This window comes from Petaurus breviceps, unplaced genomic scaffold, assembly GCF_028583685.1.
Source record: "Petaurus breviceps papuanus isolate PSGF00001 unplaced genomic scaffold, PetGlider_PUasm1.0 174, whole genome shotgun sequence".
NCBI classification, from domain to species: Eukaryota; Metazoa; Chordata; class Mammalia; order Diprotodontia; family Petauridae; genus Petaurus; species Petaurus breviceps.
Window position 1 is genome coordinate 12,723,179 of NW_027185761.1, and position 22,321 is coordinate 12,745,499.

Here is a 22,321-nt window from a genome sequence, read left to right on the forward strand (position 1 = left end):
AAAAAAATTATTTTGCATATTTGACCATACTATTACCATCATGGCAAAAACAAAAATTATCTTTTTTGTTTTCTGAAAAGGAAAAAAAATAGTAATAACTGAGTCTCTATTGCCTATATTTACAACCTTTGAGATTCCAACCATAATACATGTTTATCAGAGTCAGACTGCTGAGTGAGGAGCTCAAGGAAATACCATTATTGATCATTGTGGGGCACAGTGGAAAGAGTGTTGGATTTGGAGTTAGAGAAACCAGGTTTCTGTGATGCTACTTCCTTTTGTGACCTTGGATAAGTCACTTAACCAGAGATAAGTGTCTGGGCCTCACTGGTCCTCATCTATAAAATTAGGAGGCTGAATTAAATGATTTCTAAGGTTCCCTATAGCTCTAAAACTATATCCTGTCATCCTTACCAATGATCTATGAGTTAGTGGGCCAGGTCTTTTAGTATATTGTATTGTATTGTATTCTAGTGGATTCTTCTTTATTCTTTTCAAAGACTCAGCAGAAAAGTGGTTCTCCAGCATGTCCTAAAATAAGGGAAAGACAGATGGTTTGAAGAAAAGGGAAAAATATATGTATATTTACATAAATATGCTAAATGTGAAATTTAGAAAAAGTATATGTTACATGATTTCTAAATTCTTTACAGTACTGAGGCTCAGAATCCCAGCCCTGACACCTGACTTCGGTGACCCTGGGCAAGTTCTCTTACCTTTCAGGGCCATAGTTTCTTCATCTGTAAAATGGTAGCATGGATTTGATAATCTTGAATGTCCCCTCCACCTCTACTAATTTGTGTGTGGCCCTCTAGCCGTCATCTGTATTTTACTTATTATCAGATCTTTTCAATGTGTGCAAGAAGCAAAACAAAGTAATCCTAACTTGTGCACATTCAGTTTGAAATACAAATTATTCTTATCAGCATTTGAACAGTTTGTCCAAAACTAAATCCATTCATATAGGATTTTGCTTCCACAGAGCTAATGGGAATAAGTGGTTTCATTGTTTGTCACTATGGAAACCAGTCAGCCTATCCTGAATCACTATTAGATCATACGGAATGATGCACATATCTCTCTGTAACTTCATCATTCAGCAAGTTGGTTTCATGTACACTTGCTCCAACAGTGTGATCTGACCATAGCAAGGGAGACAATGCAGGGTTCACCTAGGAGACTCTCAGCTGTGAATTTTCTGAGCACTTTTTTCCAAGGTCGAAGGCACTCCACTTCTGATCCTTTGCTTCGTTTGCACCAGAGACGGCGGAATTCAGTTATAGAAGTGCTTTCTTCTTCTTCTCATCGCGTTATGGTGGCTATATCCTCTGTCAGCAGTGCAGAAATAAATCCAACTTTCCCTGAAAGAAAAAGTAAAGCTTTTTTCTTTTAGATTACTAACACCCTTGTTATTTCAGTTTGCATGCTATGCTTAGGTACTGTTAAAATTTTAGCTTTGAGTAATTCCTGTTGTCTTTTATGTAAATATTTTAAAAGGATTTATGAGAAAGTGATGGAACAGTTTATAGCATTTTTATAGACTTTATTACTAATTATATTTCCTGAACTGAGCTCAATTTCTTGTGAAACTTCTAACTTTAAAAAATTTTTCTTTAAATGGCAGTCCAAATGAGGTTATGGTAATTAGTATTGTAGGTAAAAGCCCTTTAATAAAAAGAATGCCATACATTCTAGTTGAAGGGAACATAATTAAGCCACAGCTGGCTGTCTTAAATGTGGAAATAAAATCAAAGTCTTTTTTTTTTCCATTTTGCTATGTCATTTGGTGAGCTAACATATGAATCTTTTAGGTATTATCATGATGTGATATTTTCTCTTGCTGGTTTTATAGGAAGTTCACGACGTCCAACACCAAAATATACTAAAGTTGGGGAACGTTTACGACATGTTATTCCTGGACATGTGGCATGTTCAATGGCATGTGGTGGTCGAGCCTGCAAGTATGAGAATCCAGCACGCTGGAGTGATCAGGAACAAGCCATCAGAGGGATTTATTCTTCCTGGTAATGTGGTGGGCAGGTTTTCCCAAAGCTGTCATTGAAAAAGCAGCATGAATGCATTAACATAACCATAACAGCGATTGTATTTTTAAAGCATAAAATCTTTAAATTAAGTTCTTAGAGATGCTAACAGCTACTAGTTAGGTCATTGCACTTTGTTTCTGAAATTATTAGTAATATTACCAATGTCTAGACAAGACTGCAGTAAAATCTTTAGGTATCTGTCCTAAGTTCATGTTTTAACCTTTGAAATAATGACTTTTATTTGACATTACTCTAATTACCAAGTTCAAGGAATTGTCCTATTCCTGTGTATTGAAGATGGTTTGATCTAATGGAGAGAGAATTTGATTAAAGTCAGAGGTCTTGGAGTCAGGTTCTGGCTTTGTCATTTACTTAATTTCTCTGAGCTGCAGCTTCCTTGTTTATAAACTGGAGATCATTTCATTACCTACCTTAGAGAAGTGTTGTTAGGATCAAATGAAATCATCTTTGTAAAGTGCCACTGAAATGTCAGCTCTTGTCATACCTGAACAGATCTAGACATGTTGGCAGAGCTGGCAGTGCTTTTTACTCTTTGTAAGTGACATAATTACTGATACTGCTCTTGTGAGGTAACAGATATGTATGTAGAGAGTAAGCTGGGTAATCACACCTTGCTCTATGCATTAGCTGCATTACTAAAGAGTTATAAATTAACTGCAAGAACATTCTCCTTCAAGGATTCTTATGCTGAATCATTCATAAGGCAAAGAATCTTTTGCAAACTATGTATCTGTTCCCTATCTTAACTGTGCTGTAAATTTGTGTTCTCATATATTGAATTTTATTCCACTGCTGTCTCTGATATTTAACCATGAATAAGATGGCGAGACATGAGAGGCAGCTTGGTAGAGTGGCCAGAGCTCTGGAGCTGGATTCAGGAAGCTGCTCCGCTCACCTCTCTAAGAAGCACCGACCACCTCCAAGGTCCCTTCTGCCTTTAAAGCTTTGATTATAGGAAAGATTTCTGAAGTTGTTCTCTTTTCCCCAGGGTATTATGAAGCTAAAACTTAAGATCTGGGTACATTTTGTCCTTTTCTAGTCATTACATAAAACTGAAACCAGATTTGTGTAGGTAGATTCTTGCCTGGTATTAGAGAGAGGGGGAAGCTTGAAAAATGAGGGGGTTATCTTATATCTCTGGGGCCCCTTTCAGCCATAAAATTTGTGGGTTCTCTGCATTTAATACATATCTTCCTTCTGCCTCTCCAGGGTCACAGATAACATACTTGCAATGGCTCGACCATCAACTGAGCTAATAGAAAAGTACAACATCATCGAACAGTTTCAAAGGTAAATGACCTCAGTGCTCATAAATTCAGGTCCCTTAATTTGCCACCAACATCACTTTTGATATCAGATGAAAAAGATGTTCTCATTTCTACAATAGGCAATTAGGAGTTTCATTTCAAACAAACAAGAAATTAAAGCTGCAAGTGTTTACTGATGTTAAGGTATAAATAAGGGCTGAAAAAAATACCAGATCACAATATAATGACTTTCTTTTCTCCATAAGCTATGGCATAAAAACAATAATTAACCTTCAGCGACCCGGAGAGCATGCAAGCTGTGGGAACACGCTAGAACCAGAAAGTGGCTTCACTTACCTCCCTGAAGCTTTCATGGAAGCTGGCAGTAAGTTCATTCCTGCTGATTTTCTTCATTAATTAGCAAATATAATGTTTACAGAATCTTTGCAGTTATGTTCCTCAATTAAGAGAAACTTGGAAAATGCTACTTGTACACAAGATTTCATGAAAAAATGAAAATAAATGCTTCTGTCTTTAGAGGTGCTGCTGTAGGGAGCCCAAGCTCATTTTTATATGAGAGATTTCTTTAGGCTAAACTCATTAAATCAACAACCATAATTATCATAAAGTCATTTATTTTGTTTTACTCAGAGAACTAGAAAGTGTGCTGCTTAAAACTGGCAGAAATGTACGCTCAAAAGTGCAAGGTCTTGAAGGTTTGCATGTAAAACTACTTCATCTTTTTTAAAAAGATGTGCTTCAAGTAGAAATAAAATCTAGATTTATACTTTGTTGTTCAGTCATTTCAGTCATGTCCAACACTTCATGACTCCATTTGGGATTTTCTTGGTAGAAATCCTGGAGTGGTTTGCCATTTCCTTCTCCAGCTCATTTTACAGATAGGAAATTAAGGCAAGCATGGTTAAATGATTTGCCCAGGGTCACATAGCCAGTAATGTCTGAGGAAAGATTTGAACTCAGGAAGATGAGTCTTCCTAACTCTGGGCTCGGCACCAGCTGGCTGCCCAGATTTATACTGGGGGGGTCTTTATTAGCCTCTTCTGTTTTCATGGAGAGACAGCATAGAACATTTTCTACCTCCGGCTTACTAATTTTTGTATGAATCACTTCACTTATTAAATTCATAGTTCTACCTTTCCCTAAGTTATTCCAACAGAGTTTCAATGGGACATGTCTTTTTTTTAAATAATATTTTATTTTTTCCAATTACATGTAAAGAAAATTTTTGACATTCATTTAAAAATTTTTTTGAGTTCCAAGCTTTTCTTCCTCCTTCCCCTCCCACCTCCCTAAAACAGTAAGCAGTTTGATACAGGTTATATATGTGCAATCACATAAAACATTTCCGTATTAGTCATGTTGTGAAAGAAGAAACAGACCAAAAGGAAAACACACACACACACACACACACACACACACACACACACACACACAGAGTAAAAAAAGATAGTATGCCTCAAACTGCATTCAGACTCCATGGTTTCTTTCTCTTGATGTGGATAGCATTTTCTATCATGAGTCCTTTGGAATTGCAATAGGACATGTCTTAAGCAAGACAAAAAAAACTATCAACATTTTCAGCAGCATATTTAGTAAGGGATTTGGCTTAGATGCGCTATTAAGTCCATTCCACCTCTATAATTCCTTGATTTTTACTATAAAAGAACAACATATATTTTAAGTACAAATTTAATCAGACTGAACCTCAGGATCATACTTTTCCTGATTTAACTCATTTTCATCAGAAATCTTTATAAGCATTCTTTCTTACAAGTTGATTTTTTTTCCTTTCTTTTTTTTTAGTTTACTTCTACAATTTTGGATGGAAGGACTATGGTGTAGCATCTCTAACCACCATCTTAGATATGGTGAAGGTGATGACATTTGCCTTACAGGAAGGGAAAGTAGCTATTCATTGTCATGCTGGGCTTGGTCGAACAGGTAAATTTGTGTCAGTGAGTCGTATATATCCATATAGCTATCACTGTTATGTCTTCTAAGTATAGAAAATAAATATTCTTTAAGAATGCTTCTAAACTTTTACTACATTTTGCCTAAAAGGTGATTTGATGATGTTTGATGTAGCCAATATAATCTTACTCTCCAAAAATTCTGGAACTTTGGGACTTCTTTGAGGACTCATAAAACTCCCTCATGACAGCTGTCTTTTATCTGAAAAGCAAACTGCCTGACATTCTCGCTCTGCAAATGACTAGAGTAAATGCTTTCATAAGAATGAATCTGATGATGTCTTTAAATGACTTGGCTTAAGAGCTTGCTTTTTGCGATAAAGGACTTTAGGTCTAGAGTAAGCTAAATCACTAACTATTTCTTCCTATAAAGAAGAGCTTCTTCACCTTCTCTGGTATATGAAAAGTTTATGTTTCATTGTAACAGTCCCCTTTTAAAACATACCTTCCCTTATAAATGCTTTCTTCATAGCCCTATGGTCTTTTCTGGGAATGAGGATTTTGTTTATGGGATGCTGTTACTCCAAGAACCAATAATTTTACTTAAAAATACTTTAGAACCACCTGGTAACAGAGAGAAATGAGAACATTTGCATTATAGTCTGACCTTACTGGGGTATGAAATAGGCACCACTCATAACCATGCCCACTGGAGAAACAGCTAGTCTGACGGCCTACATTGGTCGGATCCATGGCAGTTAGCTTTAACCATATATATTTTGGCACAGGATATAAAAGGTTTGTGTATTCACAGGTCTTTCCTATTGTAAAGGTTGTCTCAAAGAGTTAAAACAGGTTCATAGAACATTAGGAACCACAGTACTTTGTTGCCTCTCTTATAGTATAGTGTTAGAATTATGTGGGGTCAAGAAACATGCATGTTTTTGAGAGAAATGTATTCAGAAAACTGGAGCAATGTGCTGATCCAAAAAGAAGAAAAATGGGGACAAGCACAATATTGCTTAATGGTCAGTGAAGGAAGTGGGTTGGGAATGTGACTAATTCAAAAGAACTGATAAGCGTGGGAAGGATTAGAAAGTGGAATGTCTGAACACCCCCAGTGAAGTGGAAAGGGCAGGAAAGGAGAGGCATAGAATTCCATTTATTTATTTATTTATTTGCTTTTTGAAGTGGGGAGGGCAGGGCAATTGGAGTTAGTAAGTGTTGTGTCTGAGGCCAGATTTGAACTCGGGTCCTCCTGACTCCAGAGCTGGCACTCTATTCACTGCGCCACCTAGCGACCCAAGGCATAGAATTTTTATCAGGAAAACAGGATCGTGGAACCCTAAAGAAGAGACACTGGAACTAAAGACCCCAAGAAACAAGAGCAGAAGTCTAAATCAGATGAGAAAGATAAATCTCTCCTGCTTCTAGGGGGAAAAATGAGAAGATAAGGAAGAATCTAAACATTATTGCCCAGTGGTTTTCTTAGTTGCCAGTCATATCAACCCTTATTATTGGATGTTGCTGGTAAAAGGCCAAAATTTGTAACTACATGTATCTAGTTATCATTACATATTACACATATAGTTATAATTATAACTCTAAATTATCCTTGAAATGTTCATATACATCAATCTCTTTGAATATATTATTTAAATTTTAAATCAACAAAACACAGTAAATGATAGTTAAGTTTTCACATGTTAATAATCCTCTCCCTTCACTTTTTTAGGTGTTTTAATAGCTTGTTATTTAGTTTTTGCCACAAGAATGACTGCAGATCAAGCGATTATTTTTGTTCGGGCAAAAAGGCCAAATTCGATACAAACAAGAGGCCAGTTATTATGTGTGAGGGAGTTCACTCAGTTTTTGATTCCTCTCCGCAATGTATTTTCTTGCTGTGAGCCCAAAGCACATGCTGTTACTTTATCACAGTACTTAATTCGCCAGCGTCATTTGCTTCATGGTTATGAAGCTCGACTTCTAAAGCACGTGCCAAAAATTATTCATCTGGTTTGCAAACTGCTGTTGGACTTAGCTGAAAACAGACAAGTGGCAAAGGAGGACCTTTTAAAGGTACCTGATCTCTCTGCTGAAATTGAGAAGACGGTTTCAGAGATGGTCACAATGCAGCTGGATAAAGAGTTAATGAGACATGTGAATGACGCATCCCTTCCATTCACTCCCTCAGCAGTGACAGTAGCTTTTGAGAACCAGGATGCTGTTTTCTCCAGTGAACATGAATTTGATCCTCTTTGGAAGAGGCGGAATGTTGAATGCCTTCAGCCTCTGACTCATCTGAAAAGAAGGCTCAGCTACAGTGACTCAGACTTAAAACGAGCTGAGTTTCTTTTGGAGCAGGGAGAGACGCCATGGACAGTGCCTACCCAGGTCCTCCTGTGCTGTAACCTCAAGCAGCAGCAGCAGCAGCACGTGAGCCCTGCTTGCACCCAGCCATCGCCTCCGCTGGACATCAGCAAAGAAGCTTTAGTCCGCAATACATTTTCTTTCTGGCATCCGCCTAAGTGTAGTGGTCTAGAAGGCTCCAGAGATGAGGGGACACCACATTTCCATAGTAGAAAGATTCCAAAGGAAATCCAGAGGAGTAGAACCTTTTCTTCTGGTTTTTCAGGTGTGCACAGCACTGGGGAGTCAGTCACTGCCAAGATTGCAAATACACCCAGGGCACCAAGCAGCCTGCCCCAGAAAGCTGACCACTGTAGGTATGACCCGAGCAGTAATTGGGAACAAGACCCCCTGGCTTGTGGTGGGAATTACTGTGTCCCTCAGAACTGTGACTCTGCTCCCGGGCCAGAATGCTTTGTCAGACCTGAAAACCAAGAATGTAATGTCCCACCACAAGCAATGCCACTGAGTATTGAAGCACGAAGAGTGTTGGCAGCAAAAGCCCTGGCAAATTTGAATGAATTTATAGAGGAGGCAGAAATAAAACAGAAGGTGGAAATGTGGCAGGTATTTTTATCTTATTTCTTACCTATATGCTATAAATTTAGCATCAGAGCAAAATTCCTTTTTGGTTCCTATGTAGTTAATATAAAAAACCATCTTAAAATTGCTAAGTAGATAAGTAGGTAGAACATAGTGCTTACTCTGTGCAAGGCACTGTACTAAGTACCTATCCATCATTTAGCATGAAAGTGTCAGTATCATTTTATATACCTAGACTTCAGAAATAAATAGACATGACCTCAGTGTGTGGCCTCATCAAGACACATTAGTAATTAAATTAGAACTCATAAAACTGATGGGGGAGAAAGCACTTGCCGAAGTGAAGCTTTCTTTATTCATTAGAAGGGCAATTTCTTTGGTTCTATGAATAACCAACCATCTTAACAGATTAAGCATTTAAGTGTTTAGGTATAGAGTCATCTTTATTTCCTATTTCTCTCTGTTAAACTGTGGTGTCACCTAGAACTCCCATATTTTTTTTTCCTTAACCTCATTGCTCATTATTTCTTTAGGTGACACCATGAAACCAGAGAGATTTAGGGTTTGGGAACAATTATGGAAAGACTTTTCACAAACAAGGCTACATGGTATTGACACCCCACTGAAGATCTGTTTGGGGTATTTCTGTTTCCTTTGCCTTAGGATCTAATTTGTCTTTTCTTGAACCAAAGGACAGTAAGACAGAGAAGTCACTTCTGTTCAAAGGATGACTTAATGTTATTTATTTTACTGTGATATTTTAAAAAAGTACTTCCAAAGAACAACAATGTTTTTTGTTTTGTTTTGTTTTTAAAGGTCAAGGTGTTTGACAGGTTGTTGTTTTTTTTTATAGATTTAATAATATACTTTTACCTAATACAAATCTAGTTCTATTTCGAAAGATTTCAGAATATATCAGTATTGTACTCAATTTGCCAAGATTAGAAATAACCATTGGATCCTTTTAGTTGATTTGATTCTTTGGAAATTGATATTTTATCTCTGGTTTACTAACTAGGCTAGATTTCTCACTACCTATGTAGTTCTGAATATGTTAGGCTAAATAATTGCAAATGAATAAAAATGATTGGAAAGCTTGAGAGTAATTAAATAAGACCCCAGTACTGTAAGGCTTCATTTTATTTACTAAAACATATATTTGGATGCTCTCAAAAATTTATTGAAGTTTGTATATCACTTATTTCTTATGTGATCCCTTCCATTCCCTACCCCCACTCATAGCTCCCAAATTAAGTAAGGTATAAAGCCTCACATTTTGGTTATTTCCAAATTTATGTAGTTTTTGTCAAGGTCTTCAAGTTGTTTTCTTCCTACGAGAATACAGCATGGTTTTTCATCATGTTCTACATGATTACATTATGATTCTAAAAAAAATTTTTAGTAGACAAAGATCTGCTGCACTTGCTTCCAAAGCATTGTTAGTTGACACATTGAAACACTTCATAAATGTAAGCTGTTGTTATTTTTATTCAGACTCAAAAGCTATTTCATAAATTCCACTGTAATTTACACAAACTTTCTGAATTTTTAATACTTCTTCAGTATGAATTCCATTATGAGAAATTTGTTACTTTCCTGGGTTAAAATACAGAAGGAACAACAAATATCAGAATAACAAAGACTATTGACAGAACTATGATTTGGGGTCTGTGACCTTTGGGCTTAACCCTAGGGCATGAAATTTAGAGGGTACTAAAAGCACCTAGGTAGAAACAGTTGAGTTTATCACCTACTTAGCAAGAAGAATTCGTTAAAATAAGAAGGAACCACATGGTACCCTTGTTTTCCTCCCTATGGCTGCCTCTCAGCTGAGCTCCTTCCCAGCTTGCTTCTCCTTCTCCTCCCTCCCTCTGTGGATCATTACAGGTGCCCCACAGTTCCAGTCCATGGCATCCACTGTTAGGGTCTCCCAATTTGTATCCCACTACAGGAACTTTATGTTGTAAGGGCTGAGGTCCCTCCTACCCATTCATTTATTTGAGTTTGTCTTAAAAAGTTGATTTGAAGGGTGCCTTTCATTTTCTGACTTGGCTCCAGGCTCCAGAATTCCTATTAGAGATCCAAATACACAGATTATTAAACTTGAGTCAAATAGTGCCATTTTCTTTTACCTTTTCCCTCCTTTTTTTCATTTTTAGAAAGAACTGAATTCTCGAGATGGGGCTTGGGAAAGAATATGTGGAGAAAGAGATCCTTTCATACTGTGTGGCTTGATGTGGTCCTGGGTAGAACAACTAAAGGAACCTGTTATAACCAAAGAGGATGTCGAGCTGTTAGTCAACAACTGTGCTGATGCCTCAGAAGCACTTTCCTTACTAGAAAAGGTAATGTGGCACTTGTGTTCATTTCTCTGACAAGTGTTACTCACAGAATCCTAGAGCTAGAATGGACCTCAGAGGCCCTCAGATAATACCAGTACCTGAACAAGCATCCCTTTGATAGCATCTCCCACAAACTATTGACTCCAGCCTTTGGTTGTTTATTGGGCATATACTCTTCCCTCAAGTAAATTATAATTTCCCTGAGGGACAAGGACTGTTTCTTTCCTTCTTAACCCATTTCTCCCGTCTTCTTCTTATTCCTTTCTTTTCTAATCATAGCACCTGATTTCATCACACAGGTACTTCATATATGTTTGTTGACTAACTGATTAATTATGAGGGCTATATCAAATTTTAGTATGGTTTACCATCCACTAATAATAGCTTAATTGAAACAATTATGCCCAGGAAAAGTGAGAATGGGAAAAAATGAGAATATGGAAAAACGCTTAAAATTCAGTGCAATTCAATAAACATATTAAGCACCTACTCTGTGTAAGGCAGCACATGCCAAGCACGCAGAACAGAAAGACAAAAGTGAATACTCCTCCCTCCACCACTCCAGAACTATTTAGGGCATATTTTTTTTTAAATCCAATACTTTATTAACTTCTAGTTTACATCATTCATTTCCACAAGATTTTGAGTTACAAATTTTCTCCCCATTTTTCCCCTACCTACCACCCCAAAATAGCGATACTACTGGATATCCCCTCCTCCAGTGTGTTCTCTCCCATATCTTCTCCCATACCCCCTCTTACTTTCCAGTAGGGCACGGTGGACCTCTATGCCCCAGTGTCTTATTTACCAGTTACATGTAAAATAATATTAATAATAATAGTATATATATTTATATATATATTTTTTAAACATTTGATTTTAAAACTTTGAATTCCAGATTCATTCCCTTCCTCCCTTGTCACCCACCCTTATTGGAAAGATAAGCAATTCAGTATAGGTTGTACATGTGTAGCTATGCAAAACATTTCCATAGTGGATATATTGTAAAAGACTGTATTTCCCTCCATCCTATCCCACCTCCCACTTGTTCTATTCTCTACTTTGATCCCGTCCCTTTTCAAAAGTGGGTGCTTCCAACTTTCCTTCCCCCCAGCCTGCCCTCCCTTCCATCATCACCCCTCTCATCCCCTTCCCCCCTACTCTCCTGTAGGGTGAGATACCCTATTTAGTGTGTATGTCAATCCCTCCCTAAGTCAAATTCAGTAAGAATAAGGTTGACCCATTCCCTTTTGCCTTCCTGTTCTTCCCCTCCATTATAACCATTTTCCTTGCCTCTTCTGTATGAGATAGTTTACCCCATTCTGTCTCTCCTTCTCCTCTCATTATATTCCTCTCTCACCTCTTTATTTCACCTTTTTTAAGTATCATCCCTTCCTGTTAGATTGGTCCTGTGCCCTCTATCTATGTATACCTGTAAACATATATACACATATTCACATATGTATTCATATGCCCATATACCCTCATATATAGACATATATATGTGTATGTGTGTGTATATATGTATGTATGTGTGTGTATATATATATATATATATATATATATATATACACACACACACACATTTCTATTCCCTTCAATTGTTCTCATACTGAGAAAAGTTTCATAAGTTACAATTATTGTTTGGATGTAAATAGTTCAACTTTGATAAGTTCCTTATGACTTCTTTTCCTTGTTTATCTTCTCATGCTTCTCTTGCTTCTTGTATCTGAATGTCAAATTTTCTATTCAACTCTGGTTTTTTCACCAAGAATGCTTGAAAGTCCTTTATTCCACTGAATAACTATATTTTCCCCCGAAATATGATAGTTTTGCTGGGTAGGTGACTCTTGGTTTTAATCCCAGCTCCTTTGACCTCCAGAATATCTTATTCCAAGTCCTTCGATTCCTCAGTGCAGAAGCTGCCAGATCCTGGGTTATCCTGATTGTGTTTCCACAATATTCAAATTGTTTCTTCCTGGCTGCTTGTAATATTTTCTCCTTGATCTGGGAATTCCAGAACCTGACTATAATATTCATAGAAGTTTTATTTTGGGGATCTTTTTCAGGAGGTGATCAGTGGATTCTTTCAACCTCTATTTTGCCCTCTGGTTCTAAAACATCAGGGCAGTTTTCCTTGAGAATTTCTTGAAGGATGATTTCTAGGTTCTTACTTTGATCATGGCTTTCAGGTAGTCCAATAATTTTTAAATTATCTCTCCTGGATCTATTTTTCAGGTTTTTCCCATGAGATATTTCACATTGCCTTCTATTCTTTCATTTGTTTGGATCTGTTTAATAGTATCTTGATTTCTCATAAAGTCACTAGCTTCCATTTGCACCAATCTAATTCTGAAGCAATGATTCTCCTCATTGACTTTTGATAGTCTTTTTCCATCTGGCAAATTGGGCTTTTTAAAGCATTCTTCTCCTCATTGCCTTTTTGAGCCTCTTTTGCCATTTGAGTTAGTCTATTTTTTAAGGTGTTATTTTCCTCAGTCAGGCTGTTGACTCTCATTTCATAATTTTCTTGCATCGTTCTCATTTCTCTTCCCAATTTTCCTTCCACTTCTCTTATTTGATTTTCAAAATCCTTCTTAAGGTCCTCTATGGCCTATAACCAGCTCATATTTTTCTTGGAAGCTTTTGGTGCAGGAGTTCTGACTTCACTGTCTTCTTCCTGTTCCATGCTTTGATCCTTTTTGTCCCCAAAATAGGAGTGCAAAGTTGAGTTGCTCTGTTTACTTTGCTTCCCTCATTTGCTCATGTTGCCACTCTATTCCTTGACTTTTGGGCTTTTTGCCATAGTAGGGCTCTGCTACCAGACAGGGGAGCTTTGTACCAAATGCTGGGGTTTTCTTAGCTGCTGAAGGTATTAGTTGGGTGCCCTCTCTGAAGCCTCCACACACTCTGGCAAGCTGGACACACACCCCAGGACCTCTATCCTAGACTGCAATCCATATCCAGGTAAAGCAAGAGGGATTACCCCTCAGACTGGATGCTTGGTCCCCCTACAGTCTGCAGGCCAGGAGCTGAAGCTGCCATGTGGGGGCAGCTGCACGGTTGTGGTGCCTCAGCCTCTTCTCACCCCAGGGATAGAGGCCGACCGCACTCCCAACTACTGGATCCCAAAGTCCACACTACACTGACCTCTCACTGTTTCCTTAGCATCTATGTGTTGATAATTCTGGAAACTGCCACAGCTGCTGGTGATCTGAAGTCCCTCCAGCCAGGGGCTGGTCAGGCGGCCCTGAGGCTAAAACCTCTGGCTCACTCAGGGCCAGGGTAGACTCCCAGAGTGTGCTGGCTGCTTGCTGCCGGGCTGTCCTTAGTGGGAGGTTAGCTTCTCTGTGTCATTTTGTGGGTTCTGTAACTCCAAAATTTCTTCAGAGTCACCTTTTTTACATGGATTGGAGGAGGTGAGAGCTGGAGCCCTGTGGAAGTCCTGTTTCTACTCCACAGTCTTGACTCCACCCCCTCGGGCATATTCTATGGGATGGTTTTTTATCTTCATATTCTTTTGGAATTTTTATACAATATACAACTCATTATTGATCAAACTGGTATTACATACTCTTCAAATTACATTGAAAAATACTAATGTGTATTTAATATAGACAATTGGGTGGAAGAACTGATAAGAGTACTAGACCTGACATCAGGAAGACCTACCTCAAATCTAGCATCAAACCCTTACTATCTATGTGACCTTGAACAAATCACTTAACATCTTTCAGCCTCTGTTTCCTCATATGTATAATGAGGATAATAACCCACCTGCCTCACAGAGTTGTTGTAAAGATAAAAGGTTAATATGTAAAGTACATCGCAAACCTTAAAGACATATAATGCTAGCTAGATAGCACTCATGACTTATTTGAATAATTTTGGAAGATAAGATTTGGTTTCAGTCTTATTTATATCTCTGCACCTAATGATTTGTTTCTTGCAGAAGATTTTGAAACAACTTATATTTATTTTTTTCTAAACAGGGGCAACACCAGACTATTCTTTGTATCTTGCACTGTGTAGTGAATTTGCAGACCATTCCAGCTGATGTAGAAGACGCCTTCCTTGCCCATGCCATTAAATCTTTCACCAAGGTAAATAACACTCCCTTTACTCCCTGTCAAATAATTCAGTTTTATTCAGCTCATATTAGATGGATAACAGGGTCTTTGAACTGAAATTTAGAAATTTGTCATTAGTTATATTCACTTTGAAGGAACTGTGTTTAAAATTTGTAGTCAAAATTAATATAATTTTGGCCAAAGAATGGGTAACTGATATTAGGAAAACCTTGGGGGTAATGATAGGGTTTATTAAAAGAGAACTTTAGAAGAGTTTATTTTTTAGTTTAAGAGAGAAGCAATTGAATGTTTAGAGTTTTAAAAATATGTTGAAAGTAGTGTGCTCAGCAGAAGTCAAAGAATCTTGTTGAGTCTGTTCTGCCTTGGATTAAAACAAGAAACTATTTTTAAATATTTCATGTTCAACATTGATTAGGCAGTACTGTGTTTTGGCCTGGAAAATCTTAATAAAAAATAAATATTATTTATTTTCCATACAGATCCTTTCTATGTTTGAAGGGGGAGGAGGCTGTTTCAACTACTCTGAGGGGAAAGTCTCAGAATTAAAAGGGAAAAAAAATTTCAGTTAAATTATCTGGTGCCCCCCAGTGGTTGATATTGAAAATATTTTAAAGAAAGGAAACTCATGGTGTTTCTATGGTAGATGGATTCTAAACATAATATATTTGGGGGATGTGTATTAAATTAATACATACATGCATCTGGAGAAATACAAGCCATTCTTTCAAGAACTATACATTTATTTATTAATTTGTAAAAATAATTTGTGTTAAAAATGGAAAATTTTACCAAACATCTGTGTCCCTCAGTTGTTAGAAGTAACTGAATAACTCTGGGAAAATCACTAAAGGTATCTGGATCTGAGCTTCCTTATCTGTAAACTTAGGAGGTTGTATTAGTTTAGCTTATCTCCAAAATTCCTTCCAGCTCTAACATTATGTAAATCTATTCGTATTTAAACTGTAGAAGACTTTCAGATTTCCTATTATACTTGGAAAGTTATGTTTTATATCATAATGGCAAACAGAACCAGATTGAATGAAAACTGAATGATAATACAAGGGAAGGTAGAGAGGAAGAAGATGGACTTTGCCAACATGATCAATAGTAGTCAATAAATTTAAGTGCTTGCTCTGTGCTAGGCACTGTGCTAAGTGCTAGATATACAAAGAAAGATAAAAGACAGTCTGAGGAGCTCCCAATCTAACAGGGGAGGCAACGTGCAAGTTACTCTATATGAGTGAGCTTTTTACTGAATAAATTGGAAATAATCATGAGAGAGAAGTAAGAGGTACTAGAAAGGCTTCCTGTAGAAAGGAGACTTCAGGGAAGCCCAGAGGTAGAGAGGAGCTAAGTGGAGGAAGGAGAGGGCCCACACATGGGGCCAGCCAGGATAGGACCTATGCCTAGAGAGAAGAGGTAGAGTATCTTATTCAGGAAACAAGTTCTTATTGTTAAGAGCTAACTTTTATTTCATTAGGAATATTTAAGCTTAAGGAAAAGTACATAATGCTTGATTCATAATCTATAAACAATTACCTATACATTCAGTTATATTTATTTCTCTGCTGTCTGCAGGGTACTAAATATATTAGATGGTATTTTTGAGTTTTCACCCAAATGTTTGCTGTTTTAAGAGACCTAGTCTGGTATAGTTCTTGATTTAAAACAAGTGTGTGAAGATTCCCATCCAAATTGTCACAGACTAGTTGTGGGACACTGACCAAGTCACTTCACTTTGGGGTGCCTCAAGGCGTATCCTGAGTAACTGTTACGGAGTCTGTGATAATTGATTTGCATTTTTGCAAGGAGCTCCTTGCCCAAAGCTCCCTCCTCCAATGAAGATCACAGATACAATTTTTTTTAAATAACCAAAAAAACTGAATCTGAAATTCATTCTGTTTATATTTTATGAGAATTGTATATAATTTTGTGTGAGGTCTGAACATAGATTAGGAAAGCATTTTCTCCATCTCTTCAAATAATTTAGAGGCAAAATGTACTTTGTTCCTTTCGTTGACCTTAATAAGAAAATATTTTATAAATGAGCTCTATTAATATAGTTTTTCTTTGTTACCAGATTAATTTTGATTCTGAAAATGGACCAGTGGTTTACCACACCCTGAAAAAAATATTTAAGCACGCATTAGAAGAAAAAAGAAAGATTACAAAAGAAGGATCAGAACACACGTCTTAATGTTTACAGTTCTATGTTGGGGGGTCTTCTGTGGATCCCAAGAAGGATGTATTTAATCAGCTGCTTTTTCTTCCTTCAATGTTTATTTTAACCTAACCTGAAGACCCTGATAACATTTATGTTCATATGTGAATATGTTGAAGTTCTTAAGAGCTGGGTTTTTTTTGTGTGTGTGTGATTTTACTGTGGCATTTCATTTAAAGTGGTATCATTTTGTATTGTGTGATATTATTTTGACGCTATTTATTGATTCTGAAAAAAAATATATCCACAAGCTTTGTTTTTGTGTTTGAACAATTGCCATCAAGTCAGTGCCATTTTCCTTTTATTTAGTGAATTGAGCTGATATTTTTGTATTAACATTTGAAGTACATGATGTTTACATTAATGTTTTTCTGTTTTACATTGTGGTGGATAACTGACTCTACTTTCCGAAACAGTTGTCTTGATGACTAAAGCATCTTTGGAGTTTAAGAAATAGATACTTTAATAGTAAAACAACACTATATAGCCATTCCTTCCTGACATATAACTTAAATAAGTCACCAAGTGTCTTGAAATGTTGTTTTATATTTGTGACTACAGATGTTTCTGTTGCAAGATTTTTAAAGGATTTTTTATTTGTTTGAGTTTTTTTTTGTTTTTAATATGGCAAAATATTTCAAGGTATATTTTTTCAACATAAGTAATTTGATGTTAAAAGACTGAATGTAACTTGATTTGGTAATTTTGTATTTGGGAAAAGTAGATCTGCTTTATTTGTCAGGGCCATGGATGAACTTTGCAGCACACCAGCCTTTGCCATCCCAGGAAGGCAGTATCCATTCTCAGGACCTAAAGCCTTATTTCCTCTGTACTGGGTAACTGCTTAGCCAAATAGCTACAAGCTTATCTTCAAATTATCTTTAATAAGAAAATAGAATGAGGGACTGACTGATTTTCCTAAGAGATAGACCAAGCTTTCATAAAATGTGTGGGCCCATGACCGTTGAAAGCATTTTTCACAGTAAAGGAAACTGTGGTTCAGGAATTTCTCATGGGATTATGGAATCCTAGAGGCATCTTTCAGTGCCCTATACTGGCCCCAGTATATTCTGTCCTGTAGAGTAAGGGCATGAACAGATATTAAAGACTTTTTTGTTCTAGGAATTGGTAACAGGTATGGTTACTCAGCCTCATGTAGAGTTCCATCTACAAACCCCCCGTGCCATTAGGGAAATTTCCCTATCTCCTGACAGGAGGTAACAGGCTGAGATGATAATGGGACTGAGAATATTAGGCAGAGATACTCAATGGATTTAGCAGCAAAGCTCTCTTATCTTATCCTCACTGTCTTCTATCTCATTTCTAGTTCTGGGGCTCTGGACCTTGTCTCATCAGGACCATTTAGTTCCAGAAGTTTACCCTATTAAGATGAGTTTCTATCATCTCAGGATTATAATAGATTAAATTTGGTCCAAAGAGACTGTGTTTTTCATTTACCAGCTGAGAGATGTTATGTAGGATAAGTTGACTTCTTGCTCTAGTTCCTAGCAAACTGTCAATTATAGGAATGGCATTTTAATAGTAGTCATAGTAATGAAGACAAGAGTTGAAGTTGCTTCCAGGAGAAACTAGCTTCACCCCCTTATTTTGTTGATATTTACTGAAAAACTCCAAGGAAAGGTGGGGAGATGGCACCACCTATCTTAAAATAAAGATAATTTCAGGGAAAGCTTGATTGAATTACAGTAGTTGAAATGCCCCTCCACTTTTATATTACAAATTTAGCAAGCTAAGAAATAATGGTAATTTTCCACATTACTAACTCAGTTGTTTGAGGGGACATTCCAGTAATTTGTAATAAACTGGATTTTCTTCCATTCCTATAGACCAAGTCATTCCTGAAATTCCTCATTTTCAAGTGCCTGAGTTTTGGGGGGTGGGATGAACAACCAAAAATAACCTCTGTTTTAGTCAAAGTTACAATAAGATTATAGAAGAATACATTTTTATGCAAATATTGTAAGCCCTGTGCTCTCTCTATATGGGCAAATGACACCCATGATTCATTTGACAAATTGATAATTTACAAACACAATATTAATTTCAATTTGAAGAGCAAATATGGTATATTCCTGATGCTATTATAGTATTCTGTGGTCAAAAAGTAGATGTAAACCAGTCATGTAAATTAGTATATGCCAAGGACCTGAGTGAAATGACTAGCTAAAAGAAATCAGGCTGTAGTTGAATATTGTATTAATTTTAATAAAAATGGAAAATAGAACCCCAAATAGTAGCAGTGTACTTTTTTAGTCTGCTCTTTCCTATCACAATGAGCATCATGATGACACTGGTAAGCCCATGGTAGGGGAGGGAGAAGAGATGATAAAATGTTCTTAAAGGGAACAAATAATGATTTGGGGTTAAAAAAAATTATCCAAGATGATGTAAACATCCACGGTCTTAACTGTACCTTGTTAAAAACTGATTATCTTCAGTATCAACATAGAGACAATATTGTTTACCCACCATCTAAATAAGCTTTCTTCTTGGATCCAAGACTAGGTAGGGTTGAGCTCTCCTCTCAGCCCTTGCACCAGCTTGCTGTGTGTCTTTGCCTAAAGTCGCTTCCCCTCATGGGCCTCAATGTCCTCATCTGTAAAGTGGGAGTGGGGGGGGGAGAGGGGGAGTAACTATAATGTTTTAGGAGTCATCAGACCATAAAGTTTCCAACTGGAAGGGATGTTAAAGATTATCTAGTACAGACATCTTACTTTACAAATGAGGAAACTGAGGCCAGATAGGTTAAGTGATTTGCCCGGGTTCATACTGGTAAAAAGCAGCAGAGAGATTATAGAACTAGGGTTCTTCCATCATGTTGAATCACCCCCATTATACTACACTGAATCTGGAAATGTCCTGTTTTCTGACCAAAGGGGGAAACTTTGCTTGTACTTTGTTTGCAAAGGCCTTCAGCATATGTTGCTTTTGCTGTAACTGATAGAACTTTCTGTCCTCCTTTTGCTGTTCTTGATTATCGAGCTGTAGTTCTAGAATTTGCTGTTGCCCTCAGTTAACAAACCACCGCTATTTTAAACATCAAAATCAAGAATCCATCCAATGACTGCTTATCTCTGCCTATTAATTTAGCTCAAAAGCACTAACAACTCTGCTGATATTTTTAGTCCTATCTTAAGCCCATTTACTAGACTAGCCTTGAGAAATAGTGTGTATGTTTTGGATTAGATTCACTATAAAGGATGAAGCTTTTCGTTCTTTTAGACAGATACCACAAGCCAATTTGGGCACAATTTCTCCATTTTCTTCGAAGTGGAGAATGCTTATAGATAAGCTCTGGTCCTATTCTATTTCAGACTAGTTCTAAGTTGTTTTAAGATATTTTTCTCTTGAGTTGTACATTGCCATCTTCTTTTAAACTCACTGAGAGCTTTGTGAGTATTTTGCAAACAGTCTGCCCTCTGTACCTTCAACTTCCTCACAATCTCTCTCTGTGCCATCATACCCAAACAGCTCTGAGTGAAAAAGCATAGGTAAGGAGTTCATTCAAAATGAGAGCATACACACAGGACCTTTTTTGTGTCTGTTCCAAATTAGCTAGCAATAATAAATTTTGAATGCAGATAAGCCCAAGAATGTAGTGTAAATGTCCTTAATGCTTTATCGGGAAATTGGCAGATTAGCTCTGTAGTAGAAGGAAGTTAAGTAGACACAGTGCTAGATGGCTGACCATTATTTACTGATAAAAAATGGCAGGAGAAGAATTCAGCCTATCATAAGCTTTCCTATTCACAGTGCTGCATTATATTTTAATTGTGCTTTTATGGATGAGCTGATCTCTGATTAGCTGAAATACACACAATAAGACTGATTTATAAGCAATCACAATGGAGTGATTATTCATAAAGGTCCAGTGGTCAACCTTCTTTCTACTATGCTAACATCCATTAAAACAACATGATTGAATCTGTTTCAGCCATTTTAGAGAGCTATAAAAAGAGTCCCTCTAAGAGAATAGTGTCATAAGATACCTTTCATTAAAAATGAGAGTTTCATATATCCTTTGGAATTTACATAGCAATAGAAAACCATTATCTTGTGCTCTATTCTACTAGCATTCTCTCTTAATTAAATGCTTTCTTTTAGGAAAGATGATTTACTCAGGGAATCCGAGGAGGGAAGAATTATTTTATACAAACTCCACAACAATTTCTTTACAAAGAATATGCCAACACAAGGTATTGTAACTGATAGTTCCTATTAGGGAGTCACAGAGTCAAAGAATTTCAGAGTTGAAAGAGTTCTTAAGTAGTCATTTAGTCCAAACCTGAAAGAGAATCCCTTCTCTGCAAGATACCTGACAATTGATCAGCTTTTGCCAGAAATTCTCCAATGAGAAGAAACCCACTCCCCATTAAGGCAGTTCAATCTATTTTTGGATAACCCTAATTATAGAATCACTGAGTTTGAAAGCTGGAAGAGGTCACTTAGGCTAAACACTACCCAAACAGCTCCCACTTTAACACACCCCACAAGCGGCTATCCTAAGGACCTCCAGTGAAGAGTAGCTTACCACTTCTAGTGGTGAATTCCATTCTACTTTTGAATAGCTCTAATTGGTAGGAAGTTTTTCCTTATATCTAGCCTAAATTTTCCTTTTTGCCACTTCTACCCTGTTGTTCTCTGCCCTCTGGAACTAAACAGAAAATTGTCTAATCCCCATTTCATGAGACACTCCTTCCAGTACTTGAATATAGCAGCTATCCAGTCCCCTCCAGTCTTTCAAGCTAAATAGCCCCAGTTAATTTAACCCGAATTGGACCCTGGACCCTTCACAGTCCTGCCCTCTTCTAGACTCTCTCAAGATGATTGTTGTCTTCTTAAACCTTGGCACCCAGAACTGAAAACAGGACTGAATGGGGAATGACTACAGCAGAATGCACTGGAGTACCTTCCTGGAATACAGGCCTCCCAATGCAGGCCAAGGTTGCGTTTTCTTTTTTGGCATCAGCTTCACCTTACTGATCTTCCAGTTCACTAAAGCCCCCGAATGCTCTTTTCAGATGGACTGCTACCTCAACACACTTCCCTCAACTTTTATTTGCAAAGTTGAGTTTCTGAACCAAAATGTAAAACTCAACCCTATTAAATTTCATCAAACTAGATTCTTTGGAGCCTACCTCTGTCATCCAGTGTATCAGCTATCATTCCCAGTACTGTCATTTGCACATTTGATAAGCATACCAAGTGTGCTTTTATCCATGGCATTAGTTTTTTAAAAACTTAAAGGCACAGGGTCAAGCACAGGTAATTGTGGCACTCCACTAGTCCTCATTCCAGTTTGACATGAAAATGTGAGTGGACTACTCTGAGTTTACCCATTCAACCAGGACTGAATCCACATAATTGTATTATTATCCAGTCCATATCTATCTTTTCCACAAGAATAATATGAGGCATTCTGTCAAATGCTTTGCCAAAATTTAAGTAAA

At 37.1% G+C, this 22,321-nt stretch overlaps 1 protein-coding gene across 4 annotated transcripts in view; it reads left to right on the plus strand.

The window, feature by feature from the left end:
* The window catches only part of PTPDC1 (protein tyrosine phosphatase domain containing 1), a 77,025-nt gene extending 57,923 nt beyond the window's left edge, over positions 1–19,102 (plus strand). For 2 of the 4 annotated variants that reach the window (XM_069083759.1, XM_069083761.1), the window contains 8 exons: positions 1,853–2,024; positions 3,276–3,356; positions 3,580–3,698; positions 5,138–5,275; positions 6,980–8,220; positions 10,356–10,541; positions 14,531–14,641; positions 16,710–19,102. In XM_069083759.1, coding sequence (XP_068939860.1) covers positions 1,853–2,024; positions 3,276–3,356; positions 3,580–3,698; positions 5,138–5,275; positions 6,980–8,220; positions 10,356–10,541; positions 14,531–14,641; positions 16,710–16,826 — 2,165 coding nt within the window. In that variant the 3' untranslated portion in view covers positions 16,827–19,102. Of the gene's footprint in view, positions 1–960; positions 1,374–1,852; positions 2,025–3,275; positions 3,357–3,579; positions 3,699–5,137; positions 5,276–6,979; positions 8,221–10,355; positions 10,542–14,530; positions 14,642–16,709 lie in introns of those variants that run through there. The other 2 variants (XM_069083760.1, XM_069083758.1) reach the window with 2 other exon arrangements.
* Positions 19,103–22,321: the final 3,219 nt, after the last annotated feature.